Source organism: Echiichthys vipera, assembly GCF_963691815.1.
Source record: "Echiichthys vipera genome assembly, chromosome: 16".
Lineage (NCBI taxonomy): Eukaryota > Metazoa > Chordata > Actinopteri > Perciformes > Trachinidae > Echiichthys > Echiichthys vipera.
This window is the reverse complement of record NC_139841.1, coordinates 5,493,378-5,514,470: the sequence shown is the minus strand read 5'-3', so window position 1 is coordinate 5,514,470 and position 21,093 is coordinate 5,493,378. Positions and strand designations below refer to the sequence as shown.

The window sequence follows — 21,093 nt, the reverse complement described above, 5'->3', positions numbered from 1 at the left end:
CCTTTAGAACTTTTAGAACCTTTTGAACCCTTTGAACCAGTCTGTGAGACACTGTCTCCAACATCCACAAGAGCTTGTGGGTCAGGCGGAGTTTTTATCCATTGACCCACCTCAGTTAGAAAAGCATCATAATCAGCCATTTTTGGCTCGTACCAGTCCAAAGTTTCATTCATTTTCACATCCTCAGGCAGCAGTTTCTGAACAGATTCATGACACCTTTTAAATTCATCCAGCAGTCTTAGAAATTCATTTGCACCTTCAGTAATATTGTCAACATCAGCACCCTCTTTCATCATTGTTTTTATTTCATTCATTTTCCGTGTACAGTGTGAGAGTTTCCCTCTGCGTGTTGCGCTGAGTGACTTGAACGCTTTCCAGCGTCCATCTCAGTAATACCAGCTTCAGTGACTCCACAATCACTTCCTTCTGCCATTGTTTCAGTTTTTGTTCTCAGCCTTTAATATTCGTTTGTACAGGTTTTTTCCAAGTTTATCCGACAGCTTTGTCTGAATATTCGTTAGTATTTCGGTTATTTATTTATTTATACTCTTTCATGCGCACAGCCGTGCTTTGTTTCCGTTTCAGTCCTTTATAGGTTATTTAAGCCTTTATTTAATTCTGTGAGCGTATAATTTTATTTCAGACCTCTTTCAGCACTTTATTTCGTATATGACATTTTATTTCCATCTGCTCGTGATATTTTCATTCATGTCTTCGCGTCGCTTTTAAAGTTTTCCGCTTTCCGTGCAGCGATATTGATCCGCGGTGTCCTGCTGTCTATAGTTTCAGTGATTTCGTAGTTTATAGGCAGTTCATGGATTTATTCGTCTGCTCGTCAAAAAACTTCCTTCTTTTCATTTGTCACTTTTAATGTTTGATCGTAACCAGGTTCAGAAAACAGCGCATCCGCTCGTTTACTCACGGTACCGGTGCAATCAGATTCTGGCAGCAGTCCAGATCAGTCCAGGAAGACACTGACTCCGGTCTCATCCGTTCATTTCCGCGTTGACTGGCGTCCTTTCAGGCGTTCAGATGGGCAATTTTCAACTTAATTGTAGGAGCGGTCAGTAAATCAACGCGCATTCTTTCGTAGTGTCACAATAATACGTTCTTTTATTGCTTAACAGTAACAGCAATATAAATTAAACTCATATTAAACAGAGAAAAACCCGCTTTGTCTCGAAATGCGGTTGAAAATTGTTTGCCCTTCCGCTCTCTGGCCAAACACACCCCCTTACCTGTGCTCAGGTGACATCTACATATAGAGTTACCACCCCCTGACCTCATCATTGCATCATCATCATCATCATCATAATCGTTTCAGGAATATCACATCAACATGATCAACAGGATTTCATTATGATCAGCATAATTTGATATATAGGCATGATTAGTTACTCGCATAAATATGATAAATATGATATAGGTGAAACACAGATCGGTGTAATGGCTTCAACAATGCATGTGGACACCCAAACATTGCAGTCATATGTGATTGGTGTTTGGCAATTAATGTGCTGCTATAACAGCCTATACTCTTCTGGTTTCACACTCTCCAGCAGATGTTGGAACCTTGCTGCAGGGGTTTGCTCCCATTCAGCCACAAGTCCAACCCTGATGATGGCTGATGAGCTCTGGCTCAGTCAGCGCTATGTCCTCCCCAGGGTGTTGGATGAGGTTGAGCTCAGGGCTCAGACAAGTCAAGTTCTGCCACACCAAACTGGGAAATCATCTCTCTCTGGACCTGGCTTTGTGGCACTGTCATGTTGAAACTGAAAAGTTTCACATTTTGCCTTAAATATCATTGTATTCTGTAGCACAGACATGCTGTTTTCATAAATGTGTCAACGCACGTGTCATGTGTCTTTTCTATTCTACTCAATATACTTTCTTTAAACTGTGAACTTGTGAACTTGTGGGCATGTAAAATTAGTTCCCACTTCTTTAATTGGCATGTAGCATGTTTTATATTTATTTTGCTTTAACTGCCATATATATAAGTGAGAAAATGCATAATAATATATATTTACCTTAAACCTTATAATTATCTTAATAGCTGAAATCATCTTATCTGCATATTACTCCAATGATACAATGCAGTACAACTAAGTCAAGTACTTAAAAAAAAAAAAAAAAAGATATTCTCTAATTCAGGGAAAGGGTGTCTATAACATACATTTGTTTTTAAGAGACTATGATTGAATAAAGTTTTGAAATATTAATGAGACAAATTAGAGTTGGTAGTGGAAGTTGTATTTCCCTGATTCACCGTTTTGTTCTGGATTATGGTGGTCCTTCTCCTTATTCAGTGTATTGCGCGCTCCTCCCACTCTCTCTCTCCGTCTCTTTTTCCTCACTCTCTCGTGCTTGTGCACGTGCACACGCTCGTGCCCGTACATGTGCATCTGTGGTTTACTAAAGTCCACCTCTCTTACCCGGGCTGCAGCCAGCAAGTGTGCCGTGCCTGGGCGTGGTACAGTTGTACTCACACTGGTCAAACGAACTAGACTGTGACTACACCGTACGGATCGACATCGCCCTTAATTGGCTGTTACAATAGGTGATGTGTTATGTCCTAGAACCAGCTGTTGGCGATTTGACAAGCTGAATCGCAGGAGACAACATCAGCCTGTTTGAGTCCAGACGAGACGGGTCAGTTCACACCGCTGCAAATTTCACCTAGAACATTCGAAAACGGTTTTGTTGCGTTGCGAATCATTGGTCTGAACTGGGCTTAACATGCACACAAGAGTACAGGTTTCTGAGCAAAAACCATTGTATTGCATGGAGTCAACCAATACTTTAACAAGACTAAGAGTCTAAAGACCTTTTCAATGGAATTTCGTTGCTAGGCAACAGCCTCGGTCCTTGGTAACTTCCTCACAGCTGATGTCATTCACATACATTGCAACAGGAAAAAAACTATGGGGCCGTCCACACAAATTTTAAAAATTGGTGTTTCTCTGCAGAGTTTGTCTTTTCATCCACATGTAACCGCAGTTGTGGGCTCCTGAAACCGGAATTTTTTGTAACCGGAGTCCAGGGTGAACTTTTTGGAAGAGTCCAGTTTCAGCAGTCATGTGTGGACAGGAAAACCGAGGAAAACCCCAGTTTCTTGTCGACATTGTTTGACGCCACACTTTGCGACGGTAAACAGTCAGTTGTATCCATGGAGATGTAGAGCACTCCAGACGTGACCAGCTAATGGAGTTGTGTTATGGAAGACCGAGCCAAAATACTGGTGCCAACTTATTAGCACTTTGTCTGTGTCTCATACAATAACTACCACATTTTCCTGAATTTCGCTGATTTTAAATTCATGAGTGACAGTGAGTAACTCGACCCGGCCTCAGTTTGCCATTGTTGTTTTTCCGGTATGAATTTTTCCAGCCTTGTGATTGGCTAAAATGGCATTCCTGTTAGGAGCGCTATCGCCACCAACTGCTTTGGAATGTGCATGACACTGTTTGAGGTGGATTTTTTTGTTTCGTGTGGAAAGAGATATTTTTTATCACACCATTGGTGTGAACAAAAAAAAATGTTCAACCGGGGCCATAAAAGTTCAGTTTCAAAAATACCTGTCTTTGTGTGGACTAGGCTTAGGACTGTTTTGGAATCTTTATGTTTACATCTTTGGAAAGGTCCATAGCTGCCAGCTCTGGAAATCTTCAAGAGCCAATTCTATAGAAAACCCACGAGGCATTCATATTTGGTCATAAACAAAAGTATCAGACATATTTTGACCTAATGATGGTGCTGGAGGTAAAGTCGGATGATCAGAGTTACTATAGTATCATCCTCTGGGGACTGCACGTGTCTGAAGCAAATTTCATGACAATCCATCCAAAAGCTATTTCTATCTGTGCCAAAGTGGTGGACTGACTGACCAACACATGCATCCCTCATTAACATTTGAAGAGAGGAAGCAGTTCACGCCCAGAAATGTCCCAGTTTGTGAAATACAGTGAAAACAAAAGAAGGAATCTGGAACCAAAACTTCAAAAGGATCTCAGAAGTACATGAATACATGGCTAAGACATCAACCTAGATGTGACAGTACTCCTCCGATGGACAAACCACACCGGAAATCATTTTAATCCAAACACTATCATCAAAAGTTAACTGAGGTCAAACCTTTCATGTTTTCAGAATCAGATTTTCTGTCTGATCTCATTTAAGAAAAACTGAGGCCTGAGGACACACACACACACACACACACACACACACACACACACACACACACACACACACACGCACACGCACACGCACACACACGCACACACATCTACTCCTTCAGTGGGTCAGGTAGTGTTCACCCTCAGGTTGGCCCGAGGGCTGGTGGGTTGTCAAAGAACGATGAGAGGATTTCCTTCAGGAGACAGGAAGTTACATCAACACACCCAGTGGCATTCTCTCTCTCTCACACACACACACACACACACACACACACACACACACACACACACACACACACACACACACACACACACAAACACACGCGCGCATTCAAACAAGTCATCCTGAATTCATCCTCATCCATAAATTAGCATTTAGTCACCTCATTTTACAATGCTCTCTGTTATTGGAAATGTTAGGTGTGTCACGGTGTTGACAGAGTGCTATCTTTTGCTTATAAGCTAACCCTACATGTTCACTGAGTAGTAGCTAAATCTGTTTAGTTAATAATCTGTTTATTTCTTTCTGCAGATATCTTAGTTAGAACATGAATGAGCTAGCAAAGCAGTTTAGTGTTTATATGTGTGGTATTTATTCAGTTTGAGAAACTTCACTGTCTTCAAGTTATGCTAACGCTAGGCTAAACATGGTTAAGCTAACAGGGAGGCGAAACACTTGACTAAAATAATGTGGCAACTCTTTGAAACACCCCTAAACTGTGATATAATCCCAACATACCAGTCGTGAGATACTGCTTAAGTATTGTTATACAATTTAACACCAAATGTATTACCATTTTAATACAATTATAATTAATATTTGATTAGATATTTTATTTTTGACTTTTATTTTAATTAATTTCAGTAATTGATTGATACTTTTTTTTAAATGAGTTGTTCTATACTATTTTACGCTTTTTAAATTTTTCAAACCATTTTATTTTGATGGTTCTCATTCTAGTTTTGCATTTAACATTAAGTAACTTCATTATTTAAAATTCTGCATGATTTGGTAATCAATTTTATCTATGTATAAAAGCAAAGAATGTCTGTCTGCATGTGTGTCAGTGTGTTCCTTAAATATCTCAGGTTCAGACCGACCTAAAATTTTCCACATGGCTTCTGCATGGCACAAGGGTGTGCAACATTGATTTTGTTTGGACCAAAAATGCCAAATAATGTTATACCTTTCTTTCGTGGAGCAGCCAGTTGGACTACTTCTCCTCTCCCTGTCGGTTCCCCAGTAAATGTCCTGTGCACCAGCGGACTCCTAATGTGTTCGACAAGAAGCCAGCACCGTGTGTCACACACACACACACACACACACACACACACACACACACACATACACACACACACACACACACACACACACACACACACACACACACACACAGTTTCACTCGTCCTCCAAGCCTCCTCCGACTGACTAACTCATTTCAAATTCCCCAAACCATGCGGAGCTCTTACGGCTGTTAACATCTCATTCACTGTGAATAGGCTTCTATCTTCTTGCTCCCATGTCAACACTGATATGTGCAGTAGTTTAATTTGTTGCTTAAAATTAAGTTTTTAATGTGCGGTTTTCCATATTGAGGACACACACACATACAGATACACACACACACACACACACACACACACACACACTAACACAAGCTAACCTACAAGGAAAACAGTGGGAGTGCAGGAAGGGAGAGATTGGGGGAACTATGGGGGTAAATAAAACTAGCAGAAATGAGCCCACTCCACACCCCGTTGGTGAGTCTGTGGTTTGGTGAGGATAAGGAGGGCTAGACGCACCGCTACTTTTCCCCAATGCCTAAAAAGCAAAAGGCTCCAGTAGTTCTTTCACATTGGTGGAATTGGGTTCAACTCCCTACAGTGTCCATGCTAAGAGCCTAACTACATGAAAACATTACAGTTCTGTATCCATCTGCAGTACACTTCTACAACAAACCTAAATGTCTCTGATTCAAAACAGCATCAACTATCGAATTCCAGTCTGTATGTGTATGTACTGCATGTAGTGTTAATGTGTATATTCCTGTGTTTTTTCTGTGTGTCTATATGTCTCACCATGTACAGGACAACTGTAGAACTGTTGAGGGAGTTTGCAATGTTTTTTTTGTTTGCTTGCTTGTTTTACTTATTTATTTTTTTGTTCTGTGTGTCTTGATGGTGTCTTTATGTGTGTATATGTATGTAAATGGGGATGGAAATTTAAAGCTATGCTACGTCTATCTCCTTTTCAGGCCAGGTGTTGTTCTTTTCTAGCTGTGTTGTTGCTGTATTGGTATGTTGGTGTTTGCTGTTTGTTTTGTCTGATTGCTGTGGTCAGGTGTGAAATTTATTTTTAAAAGGACGTTTGGTCTAGTTTTTCTTAGATGTGTCTTAACTGTGTTTGTGTGTCTGTGTCTGTGTGTTTCTCAATGTGTGTCCACGTCTGTTACAGTGTGTGTATGTCTTTGAGTGACCATGTGTCACTGCTTACATGTACACCTCTTTGTGTGTCCCAATTCAAAGACAGGCTACATTTGGGCACGTAAAGGCTCATTGGACCACCACTACAGTCATGTCAGTCTGAAAACTTTTGTAATTTTACATTTTAAGGCAAATGTATCAAGTTCAAGTTCAACAATTATTAAATTTCCACTCAAATTATTATCATGACACTATAATATATTCAGTGAGTGTTTCCTGTAGCAGAACAGTCTGATTCAAATACAGCATCATACACACACACACACACACACACACATACAAACACATAAGATGTAAAACTGTATGACCTCAGAATTCTGGAGCAAGAAAACTAAAGAAAAAGGGCCGTAAACGAGATAGTCAGCAGAAACATTAGCAAACAGGAGCAGACAAAGGAAGAAACAGGAGAAGCGTCCACGCAGCAGATTTTTTTTTTGGTTGGTCACAGAGAAGCGTAAAGAGCGAGGGATCACAGAGATAATCACTGAACGACAGCGTGACTCCTTTAATGTTTTCACAGACACGTTACTAAAGAAGGCTGTCAGCAAATCAGAAGACACACCGACGGCACTCGCATCCCAATGAGGAGGAGGAGCCAGGGCACTCTGATACACACACATTTATGTGTGAGTCCTATTCATTGCAGCACTGTGTACCTCTGTAATGTTGGAATGTTTGTGTCTCCTTAAAATTATTGGATCATTCACCCAATTTAAAAACGTTTCATTCACTTCACCTTTTTTCACACATGCACTACCTGAAAAGAACTAGACATTACTCTACGGAGGTGTATGTGAGAAGGCAAATGTCTAAATCTGGGTAATGTCTAGATGGTAACCCTAGTTTTTAGGCAGCTCCCTAAACTCTCACGAGAATTGCTTCCCTAACACTTTTTTTAACAGAACACTGTCATCCAGTGTCTCAAGATCGTAGTCGCAACAACAAAACACAATTTGTGCATTCAGGTCGCCAGGTTGGTCAGACCAGGCCCAGTGGCCAACAGGAGATCGGAGTCAGTTTGAGCCTGTTTGAACCCGTCCCCTCCAGAAAATCACACCATAAAAACAAGGATTAGAGGAGTTTGACAGACTGTTAGTGTTAGCCGTTAGCGTTAGCCGTTCCAGTTAAGTAAAGATGAAAGTGATGTTAGCGATCAAGGAGAAGCGTAGCCATGTGGGCGTGTGTTTTAATGGCGTTTCTCTCCTTTCTCTCAGTCCATGGAGTGAATGCTCGGCCTATATTGACTCTGGTTTTGGCCCGTCTCCGCTCACTCAGCTGCTGGGACAAATAACGCCCCCTTCACTGAGGCCCCGAAGCAGCTGCAGGATTGGCAAACTGCATTACACCCAGTGCCAGCCTACAGTAGCTGCACCCAACAACAGACAACCGTGGCAACCAACAACGCCCAATGCTATTGGCTGCTACAATGGAAACAGAACGGGACAGAGAGTCATTGTGTCAAAAGAATAAAAAAAAAAATAATAATAATTCAGACTAAATATATTTTTTATGGAAAAGCAATACTTTCATTCTGTACCCCTAAAAATACTCCCTGGATGTATTTGTTTTTTAAAAACAGCTTTTGATAAAGATTCTACATATTCAACCTTTACCCATTCAAATCCCATGCCTAACCATGTCTATTTGAGATCAATTCCTAACTTTAACCGTCTAGTGAGACTTCAAAAATATTTGGTTACCACCTAGACATGACCCCGAATCAGTTGGATCAGGCATCCGACAGAGTTTACACTGTCAGTTCCCTAATTAAAAGTCTGCGTAATGTCCAGTTGAGCCCTCATTCTTTGGTATATTCACGGAGAGAGAGAGTGGGGCGTCATGTATGTGCCAAAACGGGAAGAAAAAGGAAGAAACAAGGTTAATTTACACAAAGACAGCAACAACAATGTCTAACTGGAGAGACAATGAGATTCTGGAACAAAGGAAAGAGGGTACAACTCCGAAATCGCCAGACAGATTCAAGGAACGGCAAAAAACTGTGTTGTTTATCACCAAAATACCAACCTCCTGCTGCTCTACCCAGGCAGGTGCCACCCGAGTTCACACAGCAGGAGACCCTCTGTGCTGCCTATGTGAACTCGGCCCTGCTTCTTCTGACATTGTCCAGAGACATTTGTGAACACAGCTTTAGAAGCGCTGTTGGTGGATTTTGTCACGTTAAGACAGAGCCCAGCTAGCTGTTTACCCTGTTTTCCCGCTAAGCTAGCTGCTGCTTCATATTTAAAGTACAGACATGAGTGGTGTCCACAGGCTTGTACATTTGGTTTCACAAGAAACTGATATTTTCAATACAGTTCATATTTTTTTACTGCTTATTTTCCAGTAAAAAAGCTCCAAACGGAAGAAGTGAAATACAATCTAAACTCTTTAGTGAAACTGCTCCACATAATTGCTGAACACATCTACATGTGTTTGCATTTCTCTCCACCACCTGACAGCTGATGTTTACACCTGCTGTTAAACTACATGACTATACTGGAGCTTTACATCTCATCTCTTTAGTCACTTATCGGACTGACTCCCAGCTAATGGAACAGAGCACAAAGTAGGAGAGTGATGCACTATCTGGGGATGACACATGGACATCAGACTCAGACTACTGAGTAAAGTCTTTATGGAAACAGTATAATTAAAAATGAATCCATTGGATCCATTAAAACTCCATACATACCAAAGGGCCTGAGCTAAATCTGGATAGAGACACTATGCGGCTTATCCATTAAAGAAATGTTTGGCAGATCCTCTGAAGCCTGAGAAAGTAGTAAAACGATAATGTTTGGTGAAATCTATTTCTCCATCCTCCCCAGAGTCGGACAGCGGGGTGTTAGAGATAGGACCAAGACATGGTCTTATCTGGTTCTTTCTGTTCGATATTTTTTACACAACTGATTTTAATTTTTACTTTTTTATTTGGTTTAAAGGCTCAGTAGGCAGGAAACCTATTAAAAAGGGGATTGTTGAGTCTACACGGGTCTCATCGCTTCAGCTCTGACCCAAGCTCTTCCCACCAGACAAGCACAGGCGTCTGATGCACGCACTTCATACACGCACCCGACAGTCCCCGCCTCAGGCAATCGTCAATTTGCTAAAGCTTCTCTTTAATTTGTTTTTTACGTTATCCTCCATAATGTCCGAGTCACAGCTAAGAAAATCCTTTTTTTAAACACAATACTGTAAATCCTGAACAGTGCTGAATGAGCATTAGACAGTGACTGAAATGGAGAACTAACTTGTGTCAGTGTGCTTACGCCTCACTCATTTCAATCGTCCCGATCATGATTGCAATTGTTGAATTGATAAAAAGGAATATCCTGTCATTCTTGGCAAACTTGTAGGTCTGTGAAGACGTTTGAGGTGGAATAGTATGATTCAGGACTGTAATGTAGCAACATAAACATGTCCAAGAGAAGAACAGCGAGCTCTGAGTCCACCAATGTCACCCCCAACTTCTCTCCATGTTGGAAACACCAGGCCCATATTTATACGTGTTTTATTGCGTTTGTTGTCAGACTCTCTTTTAGACTCCCTTTTGACGAATCTGTCTTCCTCTTCTTAGAGATTTTTTTGCATTGAACGTGGGTGTTTCCAATCTTTCCTGCTGCAGACCAAAGAGACGTGAACGCACATCTGCTTTAGTAGAACAGCCAATCACAGGGCTCGCTCTCTCAACTGCTCTGTGATTGGTCAAACTCTTCCGTCACGCGTTAGATTTTGCAGGCTGAAAACAGTGCCTAGGAGAGACACAGAGGTCTGATCTTTGCTCACATCACTTCATTTACATTATCCCTGAGGTTATTATGGAAGTTTTTGGCTAATACTGCCAAAAATAAGCTGCCTACAGAGCCTTTAAGTGTACATATTTAAACATTTTCTATTCTGTTTTGTTATTTATCGTTTTATTTATTACATGGTTTTATTTTTTTTTATTTCATAAATTCTATATGCATTGTTAACTGTATCATATTTTATGTTTATGTTTATTTTCTACTTTTGAACTGCTGAATGACTGTAATGATTCTGCATCCTACAGTTTGGAGTTTAATGGAAGACTCAGTTTGTCCCCCTGAGGAGTCCTGTTGTTGTACAACTAGAATAACAAATTCTCCGCTGTGTGTGTGAGAGGGTGGATAGAGGCAGCTGTGATGAAAAGTGGGAGTGGAGTTTGAAATGCAAAGTAAATGTGATTATCCTGCTGAAGGTCGGTGCTCTGGTTCCAGGGAGCTCCCGCTGGGATGGAGCAGAGGAACAGTTGATGAGCTCGAGTCAAAGAGGTGTTTAACCAGGAAGAGAGAGCTAACCTGAGCTGTTATCTCAGTGATGAGCGTACGGACTCGCATATATAATTGGACCATACTGAGTGTATTAAACATCAGTGGCTGACAGACTCCCTGCAGAGTGATGAGAAGCTGCTTCCTCTCAGACACATTATTAAAATCACATCTTACACTCAATATATTTATTACATCACATTTCATTTAAAAATGAGACATCTAGCACTGAGAGGAAATGAACAAAAATGACTACCTGTCAAACTGATGACTGCAGGAAATGCAGAGCCCACCTTAAGGTTAAACTGCTGGTGCAGTACTTCACTGTAACAAGACTGGTGGTTGATAATGCAAATAATATTTCACACACGTACAATATTTGATGCCAGAAGTTGCAGTTGAGGCAGGAAGTACTTTTCAATTATTCAGTCCAAAACTGTCAACTGAAGCCTGATAAATGAAACTATTTTAACCTCAGGAGCTCTAAAAGGCACATCAACTTATTGACAAATTGATTGGAACCATCTGGATCTCCAGTAAACAGGTATGGTAAAAATAGGAAAATGTACTTAAAAGCTAAAGTTGGTCACGTTCTATGAGAAATATATATATTTTTTTCATATTTACTGAACATGTTACTATATCCTGACAGCACAATGAGACGGACGATCTGAAACGTCAACGAAAAGTCATGTTGCTCTACCTCCACCTTCTGTTCCTATGTGCTCTCACATACTGTTTTTCGACTGAAGGGGAACAGGTTCTTGAACCGGTTCCGTTCAGAATTCTTTGAACCTTGGTTCTGTCTAGCAAACGAGCCCACATTTCCATCAGTTTAGTGGGAACCACTGTCATCAAAGATGTGGGCGTGTTCAGTAAATGTATTGTATCAGTGAGCCTGATGTGTTGTGTGTTAGTGGGGTGCATAACTGACCTGAATGAGCCATAATGTGGAGTGCTCCTTATTATTGAATTCCATGTGAAAGTTGTTATTTTGAATGTTGGGTTACATCCTCTCTCATCACACCGTACTGTTTGCTTTGGAGGATTATAAGACAACAGAGGTCTGCTGTGTGCAACCGCTTCATTTCTTCCATTCTTACCTTTCAAAATAAAAGCTTGAGACACACTATATACTTAACTGTTTTACAGAGGGGAATCAAATTCATTCACAGCCTTCCATTAAGATGAAACTCAATAAAATATCTTACAGTAGCTCAGTGTTAGATGTTCCTGTTCAGGAATCCCAGGAGGAGACACTTTTATTTTGTCTCCTGGCTGGAGGTTTGGAGCTAACCTCTGCCACTTCACTCAGCAGCAGAAACAACACACGGGACTCTTCCACGGGTCTTTTTTGTTTTCATACTGAAAACTGTAGTTGCTGTACATTACACTAGAAATCTTCACACATAGCTTTCAAAGTAGATATTTAAAAAGTACTAAAAAGTTGTTTATCACAATACCACATGACTTTTTGGTGGAAGTAATCAGTGAAGTAATTTATTTACAATTTTAATGAGGTAACTAATTATTATTATTCAGTTACCAGCACAACACTGATAACTAAAGCTGTCAGAAAACTGTAGTCAAGTGAATTTCCATACTCAAATGAAGTACAGTAAAATTTGTACTCGTACTGGAGTAAATATACAGTCCTTATAGTTACATACCACCATTGCATCAGTAAACCAAGTAGCCATGTGTTGGATCAGTTACCTGGGAGTACTCGTAGTTCGGCGTCTGTCCCCGTCCTGGTGCTGCCGGGGTTGTCGGCCAGACAGCGGTATGTGGCTGAGTCTGGCGGCTGAACGCGGCTAACCTGCAGCGAGCCGGACGGCAGCACCGCCACACGGGAATCGGGGTCATAGGTCAGCGGTAGGTCTTCCCGGTTCTTCTGCCAGCGGATGACAGGTGTTGGGTCGCCTGAGACCTCACAGCGCAGCAGGGCAGTGTCACCCAGGTACGAGGACACAGACTCGGTGGGGACGACCACCTTCAGCGGACCTGGGGGGAGTCCAGAGGGGGAAGGGTTATCAACAGAAACATGGAGTATTGACAGAATTCACTCAGCGTTATTATACATATTTTTTATTGATTGTTTCTTTGAATCCTATCTTAAAGCTTTTTGTTTTCTCTACATCGCTCAGGCTTGTTTGTATTCCTTTAAAACCATCACAATTGCCCCGGTTGCAGTGACAGTGTCATTAGAATAGAATAGAATAAAATAGATATACTTTATTAATCCCCAAGGGGTAATTGGTTAATTGTTTGCTGAATAGATAGCTGAGATAGCAGAGGAGGAGGAGACTGCTGTCTCATACAGTGGCCTGCGAATGGCAGGCTTAAGTCTTCATCTGGTGTGTCAGACAAAAACGGTACACCACAAACAGGAAGCAGCAGCTCAGTGGGTTGACAACAACAAAACTACACAACTATACTCAGATGTCAACTGTAATGAACTCAAATTAGTCAGTACTGCTGTTATACAGTACTGCTGTTAGTAAAGTACTGTTGTCAGTAGTGTTGTCTGTACTTTTGTCTGTATCGTTGTCTGTACTGCTGTCAGCACTGTTGTCTGAACTGTTGTTTGTACTGTTGCCTGTACTGTTGTTTGTACTGTTGCTTGTACTGCTGTCTGTACTGTTGTTTGTACTGCTGTCTGTACTGTTGTTTTTACTGCTGTCAGTACTGCTGTTTGTACTGTTGCTTGTACTGCTGTCAGTACTGCTGTCTGTACTTCTGTTTGTACTGCTGTCAGTACTGCTGTTTGTACTGTCCTCTGTATTGTCTCTACTGCTGTTTGTTCTAATAGTGCTCAGTGATTCAGAATTGGAAGAGACACAGTAGCAGCAGGGATGAAGAGGAAGAGGTGAGCTGACAGTAAAGGTTTTTCAGGTCCACATCAAAAGAATAACATGGACAAAAATGGGACAGGAAGAGAAGAGAAGCACAGCAGGTGAGGGACAGAGTTGGCCTGTGAACAGCAGGAGGACGTATGAAAGTCAGACGGAAAGACAAAAAGACAGGGACAATGTGGACAGGCAGTGTCCAGCCTGTTGTGTTTAGGACACACGCCGTTTCCTGTCTGATCAGATGATCTTCAACAACAAGCAGCCTGTAGCCACAAAACACACGACCCTGCTGATGCCAGCCTCACTCTGCTCTCACACTTTTATTTCAACAAGGCCGCCGGGGCCTCTGGGTAGATTAATCAGACTTTGCAGGAATGTGAGGAATTCAACAAGGAAACTCTAATTCTCTTCTGTTGACATTGTTCTCCTCTGTTGAGATTTTACACTTGAGTTTGAACCGGTTTAAATGATGGAATGTAAATTATTTTCATGACAGAATATTTAAAATATTGTGTTATTCTTACCCTATGACAGCAGTTCGACCTTCATGAGAAACTACAAGTGTCCACTTATAAGACAGGAGGTGGGCTCCATACACCTATTAATCCACACAGATAAACCAATTCTGCCGCCCACACAGTCACAAAATAAGACACATTAAGAGACTCAGACAAGCTACAATCGATCTATAAAATGTATATAATTAGAATAAAAAATTGTAAAATTACAAAAAAGATGTTCTTCTATTTCTGTTTGTCTGCAATTTAAATAAACAAGACACTATTTGTTCATGTGTGAGTTTTGGAAGTGTCTGTATTTCTTTACTTTGGACAGAGCCAGCCATTTCCTCGTGTCCAGTCTTTATGCTAAGCTATGCTAACCACATCCTTCCTCCTGCGTCATGTACCAGATGTCAGGCAGTCTCCTCCCCTTCTGCTATCTACCATATCTATTTTGCAAGACACGCAACTGTGATTGGTGTATAAGAGAGTCCCCCCCCCCCCCCCCCCCCCCCATCTCAGAATCACAAGTGTTGCAGGCAGACGAGATAGATCTGGCTGCCGAGACTAAGGGACGTTAATTTACTTTCTCATATGCAGTCATTAAGTTTCTTTCATTTCATTTCATTTTTTAACAAATGCTGTTTCTTTTTACACATTTACAATGATATTTTAGAGAAAGAATATTTTCTGTTATAAAAAAATGTTCTGAATAAGAGTCCGACATTTCTGTCAGCATCTGAATGCTCTTGAAGTCGTTTCAACCAGGGACAGAGAAAAAAATGCAGTTTGTGTTATTTTGTTTCCATGCTGGTTTGAATCAGTTTCTTCTGCTTCCTCGGTTTTACCTCGACACACATTACAAACTTTATTCGGGACACAAACACTGGCTTTCTCTTTCTGTTCTGTAACATTAGACGAGCGTAAGTTTGACTCTTAAATCGTGGGACGAGTCGCCGCTGGATGCAACTACATGGCGGCGAGGACTTGAGCCGCTGTGACATCCCACAGATCAGAAGCGACGGGAACGCTGATGTGAATTTGGATCCTGTGTGTTATATAAGTTCTGCTGCTGTCCGTTCCTGTGTAGATCACACTGCTGCCTGTAGCTACACACAAGCACACACACACACACACACACACACACACACACACACACACACACACACACACACACACACACGGAACACATATTCTTGTTTTTTTTATATGTGAGGACACTGCTGTATGGACTTAGGTTTCATTCCTGAGGTCTAACCCTCAACAAACTGCCACAGGTCTAATTCTAAAACCCTTAAACAAATGTTTTCAGGTCAATGTCAACTGTTTGCTGCTTGTGTGTTGCCATGTTGAGAGGTAAGGCACTTAGCAAGTCTGACCTCCAGTACTGCTGAAATGTATTATTCTCTATGTCCAATTGCATATTCTACTTTTCATGTGGTCAGAAGACTTTCACTGAAAACCATTTAAGAGAATAAAAATAGCCATGTGGTGATTTAAGCTAACAACAAAGATTTTAAAGTCCTTCAGTATTCTGACAGAGATGGTCTGTGAGATTGTTCTCATAGTTACCAAAAGAAAAGTGGCCCAAAACAAAGAAAAAAGTACAGATAACACCAAAAAACACCAAAAAAACAAAACAAAAACAGCCTTACACGTGTCCTAACAGTGTGGGACAAAAGCGAAGACCTGCGATACACCAGGTCTTCTTAAAGATGCTCTATTATGCTAGTTTTCAGGGTCATATTTGTATTTGTCAGATCAGCTACAATAACCCCTTCCGAAAAGCCCAGTGTGCATGCCGGGAAATGTTACATCCCTTACCATATACGGAAACACTGTCTATATGGAAGCTAGCCACATTAGCCGCGCAACTTCGACAGGTTAACGTCCAAAATAAACACAGAAACAGCATGAAAAAATGGCCGGACTTACAGCTTCCAAGTTTGAGCCTTTGTGTAGCAGCATGACCAATAGGGAACTACGGCTTCCTCTACGTAGACAAATACTGGGAATTGTTGTTGTTTGATCATGCTAGAAAATTTAGAACAACATTTATAGGTCAGAAAAGACGGAAAAGCATAATAGGTCCTCTTTAAACACATTGACCTGTTGTTTTTACAGCTTACAGTAGAACATTCCAGAAGCAAGCAAAACTGACCTGGATGCAGGTGGAATTATGTCACCTGATAAACTGGTGTTTTTCTACATTGTGATTTAAGAGTTCATCAGAGTACATACAAGCAGATTAATACATTTTTAGTTTTATAAATCAGAGCATCATTATGATTCTTTTTTAATCATGTGAGAACATGTTGCCTGAGTTTGCAAAAAAACAATATAAAACAGCCTCATGAACCATAAGTGGAGCAGAGTTGTTACAGAAGAATGAAAAAAGTTAGAGAGGAAGATAAATAGGTCAATCAGGATGGAAGAAAATTTGCATTGAGGAGAACTCAACATGGCCTCACTTCAACTTCCTGTCTTAGATTCAAACCAGCAACCTCTGTATCCGACCAAAAAACAAAACACAGAGTCTTCAAAATCCATGAGGATAGTGGCTGTTGTCTCCCTGCTGTTTTCATTCTCATTAGACAAACAGACTGAAATAACTCAGACGGATAATAACATGCAAATCACGGCAAACGGGCGAGGGCAGCAGAGGGATTTTGGGACGCTCCCACTCTGAGTCGTCCCCTTGGGAACAGTTATTATCTGCTTCTGTGGGTCAAAACCTGCTCCTTCTCACCACCATTAATTTGGATTTGTCCAAATCCTCAGAGAGTCGACAGCTAATTGGGGATGGACAGACTGAAGGCTGCTCTGTCTCTCCCTCCACTGATGTGAACTTTAGCTAGCAGTTTAAAGATATTAGTTTTGTGTGGAGTGGTTGAGAAAAATAACACTATGCGGGTAAGACTCATTAGCTTTAGATACGATCCTTAAATTAGAATAACAACGCTTTTGAACATTTAGATAACGATTTAAATGGTAACAATCAACATGAATCCTGCGCTAACTCAGTGATGAACACCAAAGAAAGCCAAGTGAAAGTAACTTAATGTTCAGAAATAATGTCACACTGAAATTAGCTCACCTTTCTATAGCTATAAAGCATGCTGCTTCTTGTTTCCTTATCTCTGCGACAAAGGTTATGTTTTAAGTTTGGTTTGTTTGTCAGCAGGATTACAGAAAAACTATTGGTACGATTTTCATGAAACTTGACTCAAGTATCAAGAACCCATTCAATATTGGAGCATTTATGAATCATGGGGAGGGTACATTAATCGGGGTCTGAAATAAGCACCAGCCACCCACCAAATGTGGGAAAATTGTTGGCAGTGGCGGCTAAAAAATGTCAGGCAATCCGCCACGGACAAGGAGAACACACAAGAGAAAGTCATGTTTAGTAAGGTTAGCGTCAGTGTGATAGAGCTACACATGTGAAAGTCACTGGCAACTGCTGTATAAAAGCAATGTTATTGACCGAAGAACCTTATTTATTTTGATTGACTGTGATTCTCGACCCTCACCTAATGAAATGCATTCGAACACACATTTTGATGGTGGAAAGCAGATAAAACAATTAGCTAAAGACGCACCATAACATTAGCTTACCGGTAGCTTTTCTAGACACCATGGACAGTCCCAGAGTGGTGTATGAACTATAAACGTACAAATCCAGGAGAGTCGCTAACAGCGGGACGTGGCTAATACTAAATAGCTCTGGCTTTTGAAAGACTTACCAACTGGCCCCTGTACCGGCTACTCTCGTAGTAAAATCCATTCAAGTGGATTAACAAAGTCAATCCCAAAGGAAGGATCCCATTGGTGCTTTGTTTTCTGTGTAAGGACTCTTCTCATGCTGCGTAGAGGTTTGCTGTTATTTTGAAGTATAAATGGTTAAAAAATAACTTTTAATGCCTTCACCATGCTGCCCCGAGCTAAACAGTGTTAGCCATAACCAGCTGTTAGCAACTCTCCCGGATTTCTCCGTTAATAGTTGTTAGAAAAACTAATATGCACTTCCCTGTTTTAAATTAAATATAAATCTTAAAAAACTGTAAAATCCACCTGCTTCCCTGAAGTCGCTGGTTTGGCCACAGTCGCCGTGAGTAAAGCAAACTATTGTTTTAATCCTCCACTTCACTACAACACATTTGAAGATTTCTGTGTAAATATACTGAATATTACATGGCATTTTACTTATTTATCGCATATATTTTAAAAGTGGCAGCTACATTTCTGAGTGGCAGGCAGTGAAAAGAGTTTCACCCTGACAGGAATTCCCTTTTAGTTTCCAGTGGGACTGAAGTGAGCTAGATTCCTTTCTATCACCTCAAGGACCAGTAACGTTAGCTAACATTGCTTGCATAGGCATAACATTACTGAGACACAGAATGTTGCTTGTTAGTGCAACAGATTAAGCAGCTAAATGTTTGTTTTTTTCACAAAAGATATAGCTGTCACCCATACCATTAACAAAGGCTCTGTTCTCTACTGAGGTTCTCAGTAAGCTGGGCCAGTGTGACCAGGAGCCAGCGTAGCACAAGAGACTAACACAACTGACTGTCACTGTCTTTTTTTTAAGTCTTATTTAACACCCTTTCAAAATACTATTTCACGGTCCAAACACTGCATTGAACAAGACAATCAACAATGTGAACCTTTTCCCAAACTTTACAATGTCTTTTAAAAAAAAAAAATATTTTAAACTCAGACCTGTTCAAACAACAGGGAACACAGCCATGCAGCATTGTAGATATACCAAAGTTGGACCCAAAAATAGTACTTTGAAAGGGTGTTACGTCAGGACTTACAGTTAAGACCGGATGGCATCATCCAGCATGGATAGCAAAACCTTTTAGGGAACTTTCGCCATGGAAGGATCACACCAGGTAGATGTTGGAAGATCAGCCCTGATGGTCCCAGGCTTTCTCAACACTAGGCTGTGGCTGATAGTCCACAGAGGTTCAAGAGACAGTAGGGGATGTCAATGGAACAAAGCAAGCGAGTGTTGGCTCTCCTTAGTGAGTGTGTGCGTGTGATGATCAAAATGAACCCTGTTTTAGGCTGTTGTTTTAGGTTGTATTACCAATAACTGAAGCAGATGTTTCAGTGTTGAACTGTAGATAAGAAGTTGTCTTCCTCTGTGTAGGCCACTCTGCTAGTCTCTCTCTTTCTATCTATCTCTCTCTCTCTCTCACCGTTCTGCCATGCCCTCTCTTTCTCTTCATTTCCTCTCAGTCTTATCTTCATATTTTTTTGCACTCAGTGTTCTGTGCATTATTTCTATTTCAGGTTTCTCTATCTGTCGTTCTCTCATCCTACCGCTGTAGTCTCTTTCTATTCCTCTTTATTCTCTCCCTCTGCTCATTCTTCAATAGTCTATTACTCACTTGCAGTCCTGTTTCTCTATACGTCCTCCCTCCCTCCCTCTCTCCCTCTCTCTCTCGCTCTCTCTCTCTCTCTCTCTCTCTCTCTGTGTTCGGTGTTGCTAATTAATTCCAAGTTTGCAGGCATATCTAAACATCCACACACACACACATTCAGACTGCTAATTGAATTTTTAAGCCTCTGCTGTTCATTAGCATTTTGCCTTGTAATGTGTTTTGTGATTTTGTGTGTGTGTGTGTGTGTGCATGACAGTGAAGGGGCAGAACCTATTCATATTTTATAGATCTGGGTGAATTATATACCATTATGTGTGTGTTTAAATTGTTTAACACACATGATTGAGCTCAGGTTTGGATATGGGCTCCACAATGAGCCATTAGAGGCAACTGATGTCATAGCAAAAAGTTTGTTCCCCGATGAAGAACCTCAGCTGTACATGAGAGTTCATGATGTTGTGACGCTTAAATATAGTGTGTGGATCCTGCAGGTGCCACTCTGAGGCAGCGGCAATCTCAGACAGGAAATGTACGCAAAAAAATAAAAAATAATTAATCTTTTTGCCAACTTAACACATTCCGTGGTTATGTGCACACTGACCCAGCCCAAAGTTAAATATGCGTACTGACAGTCGGCTTCAGGTTTCTTTGCAGGTGTTGTGTTGAAGTTGTTCCCCCGTCGAATACCGTTTCACATATTAAACAGTGATTGCTCTATGGATTAGTGATGTACCAACTAAAGCTGCCTGTATATGTTTGAATTTCAAATTGCAGAGAAGTGCACATTCAACTCCTCCTTCAGGATTTGAATGTGAAAACACCTCTTGGAAGGATCTGCACATTGTCGCCCTCCTGCAGGAGATCTGTGGCCCGCTGTGTAACTCCTAACCCTTCAGCACACAGATACACAAAGTGCCGGTGAACCTCACAGATCTAATTAAGGATAAATAACATGCTTAAATGTTTGATTTAAGCATGTTATGTGCTAGGATGAAGACGTCAGAAAAGTCACTGTCTAGTTGATCAAACAGAAGAAAAACACATTTTGAGTGGAGGGGGACTTTAAACAATAATGAAAACTATAATAGTCTGATTATAATCAACTGTATGTAACAACGATATGAGGAATAAAGAATGGATACTTTTTTGTCTCCATTTAGACTTTGACCCCATTGGACACAATCTTGACTTGATCTTGAAACAGTGAGGCCTTCAGGACTTGGTATATCTCAATTTAAATGATCTACAGCCCTGGTTTAATGTTCAAGGCCATGGGGAGCCCTGGATTGTGAGAAGTTTAGTTCCTGCAGTGGAGAAGGGTTAGATTATGGTGGGACACCTCACCTCACATACACTCTCCCTGTGAGCTGCAGCCGCTGGTCTCCTGTCTCTTTAATCGC

The 21,093-nt window shown here is 40.9% G+C and overlaps 1 protein-coding gene across 1 annotated transcript in view; it reads right to left on the bottom strand.

Annotated features, from left to right (window-relative positions):
• dcc (DCC netrin 1 receptor) overlaps positions 1 to 21,093 on the bottom strand; it is a gene marked incomplete at both ends in the record, with an annotated part of 329,103 nt that overhangs the window by 217,793 nt on the left and 90,217 nt on the right. The window contains one exon of the mRNA XM_083929753.1: positions 12,665 to 12,952. Coding sequence (XP_083785879.1) covers positions 12,665 to 12,952 — 288 coding nt within the window. The remainder of the gene's footprint in view (positions 1 to 12,664; positions 12,953 to 21,093) is intronic.